This window comes from Pseudorasbora parva, chromosome 9 (genome assembly GCF_024679245.1).
Source record: "Pseudorasbora parva isolate DD20220531a chromosome 9, ASM2467924v1, whole genome shotgun sequence".
Classification (NCBI taxonomy): Eukaryota; Metazoa; Chordata; class Actinopteri; order Cypriniformes; family Gobionidae; genus Pseudorasbora; species Pseudorasbora parva.
Window position 1 is genome coordinate 247,907 of NC_090180.1, and position 4,766 is coordinate 252,672.

The window sequence follows — 4,766 nt, forward strand, 5'->3', positions numbered from 1 at the left end:
TGAGTTATATTTGATGTTTTATTTAACAGTATGAAGTAAAAGGGATTGTGTATTGATTGTGAAGTCACTGACCACACCCACACTATTCATAAACAGCAGAGCCCCTCCCACTGCAGTCATTCATCTGTGCAAACATTTGATCATTTATCACATTTAGTTTAGTGCTCATGTGCAAACCTCAAAGAAAGATGCATAGCTAACCTTAAAACCATTATCAAAACCTGTTGAAACCGATATCAACATGGAGAGATGTCTACTAGTGATTGCTATAACCATTTCAGGTGATAGAATGAGCACTTTTAATATCACATGGTGTTTTTGGAGAAACTGGCTGATGGATTAATGTTATATTGTGATTTTATTGCAGGTGTGTTTGCTGACAGCATTGGTCCAATCGACAAGGATACTAATATAATCAGGAGAGAAGGAGAGTCTGTGACCCTGAGCTGCTCTTATGAAACAAGCAGCAGTTATGTTTATCTTTACTGGTACAGACAGCATCCAAACACAGAACCGCAGTATTTACTGTGGAAAGGAGCTCGATCAAACGGAGGGGAGGATAAAGCAGACAATCGGTTTCAGTCGAGAGCATCCCAAACCTTCACTGAACTCACCATTACTGATGTACGTCTGTCAGATTCAGCTCTCTATTACTGTGCTCTGAGAGTTGATACCCAGTGATACAAAACATGAAAAATGTCGTACAAAAACCTGAAGCTCTTTTCACTTTGAGCCGATCTAGTGTAAACCACAATCAAAACCCCAATCTATCCAGCATGAATGTAATAAAATATGTGGTAACACCTGGAATGAGGTCTTTGTTGTAAGGCATAAATGTAAATTAGAAACTTGAGAGAATAAGCATTAATAGTACATCCAGATATCATAATCCACATGCTACTTTCTCTCTTTCTTAGACGTTAATGCAGTTTTTAAAATTCTTTAAAACTTAATATAATAATGGTAACACTTTATTTTACAGTGTCCTTTTTACACGTTACATGTAATTACTCTTAGTGTTGGGAATCGTTTTTTTTTTTTTTTTACAATACAGTTGCCAAACCAATACTTTTAAAATTGTACCGGTCTCTAAACCGATACTTTATAAAAAGAGCCACAAATTAAATGTAATTTTAAAATAAAATAAATAAATAAATAAAAGTTTAAAGTGTATTTAAAGCTGCAGACCGTAACTTTTTGAACTCAGGTGGTTAATAAACAGAACTGCATGCATCTTGCGGAAGAACATTGTAGCCGGAGCTTCTTCTCTCTGTTTATGTCTATGAAGGATCAGACAGGGACTGTGCTCCTCCGCAGCGGTGCCGACCAGTCTGGCCTGAAATAGTCCCAATATGAATAATTATTATAAGTGTACCATAATGATTCAGGGTAAGATAAAAACACTTTTTAGAAAATGGATTCATGTTGTACATTCTCATTATATAATTTTTGTAAATCTTGAACACAAAAAAAGTTACGGACAGCAGCTTTAAATATATAAATATATACAAAACACAACAGATTTATTTAAATTGCCAGTAAAACCTAAGCCACCTAACCCAATTACAACAGGCCTAATTTAACACTAAATAACAGTAACAGTACTGTAACAGCAGTCGCCTGTATCCCTGGTATGCTACAAACCAGCTTCAAGGTTCAGCTTTATTTTGCAGAAATATGAGCATATTCTCTGGCTAAATATTTTAGAATGTTTAGATGCGTCATGCTTCCCATGTGACACGGATTTACATCACGTAAATTCATCGTTGTCTCACAAAATACATGAAAGTAAGTGACCTCTGAACTGAGAGAAGAATAGAGTAACCTATAGAGTTAATTATATACTCTTATATATATTTTGATTTTATTAAAGCACGTTGTCAAATTATAACTGAGAGGATTGTTATTGCTGCTTCCGTAGACATCAGTGTGTATTTTTTGCTAGTGCTTATGTGCATTTAAATTTCTGAAACCTAAAATAAACATTATGTGTTTGAAAACATTGAATCGTTGTGATATGTGACGAGCGCTGAGCAGGTCAATCTCTGGCTCAGCGTCAGCCAAAGCATGAAAGCACGTTTGAATTTAAGTGGCACCGAAATGAGGAACCGAAATCTGCGTTCTGATTCAGTCTGATACATATCGATTTTATAGGTACCGATTACATATTAGCATCGGGTTTCAGTACCCAACCCTAGTTACTCTAACTATAAATTAGGAATAATTACTTACAACTGACCTAAAGACAAGCCTTACTCCTAATCTTAACTCTACACTCTCAGAAGAAAAGGATTTGTATAGAAATTGAAAGGGTTCTGTCAAGCACTTCATATATAGAACCTTTTGATCCCTCGTGGGATATTTTTTTTAGATTTAGTTTTAATTTCTTTCTTTTATAAATTTTTTCCGGCTTCTGTTAATTAAATTAAAGAATTAAACGGGCTGTAAACACACTTCTGTCATGACAGCTCTCTGAGAGACAGGCGTGGTAATGGATGTGGCAATGTTAATGTATTTGGTCTGGAGGAATAGACCTGCTGCTGCCACAGATTCACACACATGCTGCTGCTGCACATATAACACACATGAAATAACCCCATAGCAGATCTACAGTGAGCAGGGGAAGATGGAGGGCTTCTGGAAGCGCTCTACACCAAATGCTGAGCAAGTATTTGAAGCTTGAGTAATCTCATTGGCTGCTGATGCCACAGTAACCAATCAGCTGCGATATGTAGATAATCATGTGATCGCTAACAAACTGAGTTAAGGACCCATCAGGCAGCGCCATCTAGAGGTTCATGACACAACTTTATATTTCATCACTAAAAAAAATCTAAATAACCAGTTAAACTGAAAGTGTTTACAATACAATAATAAAACATATATGGACCTCTTAAAATTAAAAAGTATTTGAAATTCTTTAAGCTATTTCTCATTAGAACATTTGAGTCAAACCCTATAGTTCTGCACTGAACCCCACCAAACCTTTTTAAGAGTGTTAGAACATGTAGTTTATTAACATAACTCAGCACTAAAATGTATAGCACAGTAACAAGGACACCATTATGGGTTATGATTCCACTTCCTGATATACTAATTCAAATTCAGCTCAGCTTCCAGTGGGTGTGAACAATTCAGTTCAAATTCAGGAAAATAATATTTCTTTAGAACATAGCATTCTTTGTAAGTGCAGTGGAAACTGAATTTTGATTTGCAGGACATACATATATTTTCTATAGAAAACATATTTCAAAATCACACAAACATATTTTCTATATTCTAATTCAAATTCAGCTCCGCTTACTGTGAGTTTGTATAATTCCGTTCAAATTCAGGAAAGGGTTTCATGATCCCAGTTTTATTTTTTTTAATTTTGCCTCATGCTGTTGGATATAATTGTATTTAGCCCTAATACAGAAAACACTATACATAATATTATGTTGGGAATGGAAAATTAAATTACAATATAAAAGTAATAATTTATATTTCTTAAACTTTTCAAACTTTTTTGTAAGTGCAGTAGAAATTGTATTTAAATGTTCAGGCCATAAATGTATTTCCTATATAAAAAAAGTTTCAAAATCCCACATAAACACATGAATAGCACAGATAAAACATTGCTGAGTGTGATTGGCTCTTTCTTCTGTTCCCCGAGTGTGAAATATAGACATGATGAGTCTCAGAGAGGAGGGACTCGGTGTTCACAGATCTCACAGGATCCTGTCTGACAGAGACGAAGAGATTCAGTCTGACTCTTCTCAGAGAGAACACTTGTGCAATGGATCTGCTCTCAGTTATTCTGCTCTGGGCTTCAGCTGGTGTGTTATTGGGCTAATTATTATAGTTTTTTTCAGACATTTGTTTTATTAAAAACATATCACTAAAATCATACAAATATATATTTTCTGTTTCAGCTGCTGTATTTGGAAATGTCATCAAACCAAACCAAACAGATGTTTTTGCAGAGGAAGGCTCAAGGGTTTCATTATCCTGTAGTTTTTCTGCCTCTGGAGCTACAGATTATCTCCACTGGTACCGGCAGTATGGAAGATCAAAACCTGAATTTCTGGTACTCACCTACAGTAGTGCAAAAAAAGCTCAGGAGTCTGCTGTAGATCCAAGATTCAGTGCTAACATTACAAGAAGAGAACAAGTGGATCTGATCATCTCCTCTGCATCTGTATCAGACTCTGCTCTGTATTACTGCGCTCTGCAGCCCACAGTCACAGGAAACACACACACACCTTACAATAACCTGAGGAAACACACACACACACACACACACACACCATACAATACCCTGAGGAAACACAACAACACTGCAAAATAACCTGAGGAAACACAACAACACTGCACAATAACCTGAGGAAACACAACAACACTGCACAATAACCTGAGGAAACACAACAACCCTACACAATAACCTGAGGAAACACAACAACACTGCACAATAACCTGAGGAAACACAACAACACTGCACAATAACCTGAGGAAACACAACAACACTGCACAATAACCTGAGGAAACACAACAACACTGCACAATAACCTGAGGAAACACAACAACACTGCACAATAACCTGAGGAAACACACACACACACCATACAATACCCTGAGGAAACACAACAACACTGCACAATAACCTGAGGAAACACAACAACAATACACAATAACCTGAGGAAACACAACACACACATACAATAACCAGAGGAAACACAACACACACCAACAATAACCTGAGGAAACACAACACACACCATACAATA

General features: G+C 36.3%; 1 gene segment (V, D, J or C); it reads left to right on the forward strand.

Annotated features, from left to right (window-relative positions):
* Window positions 1-241: 241 nt before the first annotated feature.
* On the forward strand, window positions 242-681 carry LOC137089377 (T cell receptor alpha variable 38-2/delta variable 8-like). The segment is given in 2 exon segments: window positions 242-281; window positions 368-681. Coding segments are annotated over 2 exon segments (354 nt in total).
* Window positions 682-4,766: the final 4,085 nt, after the last annotated feature.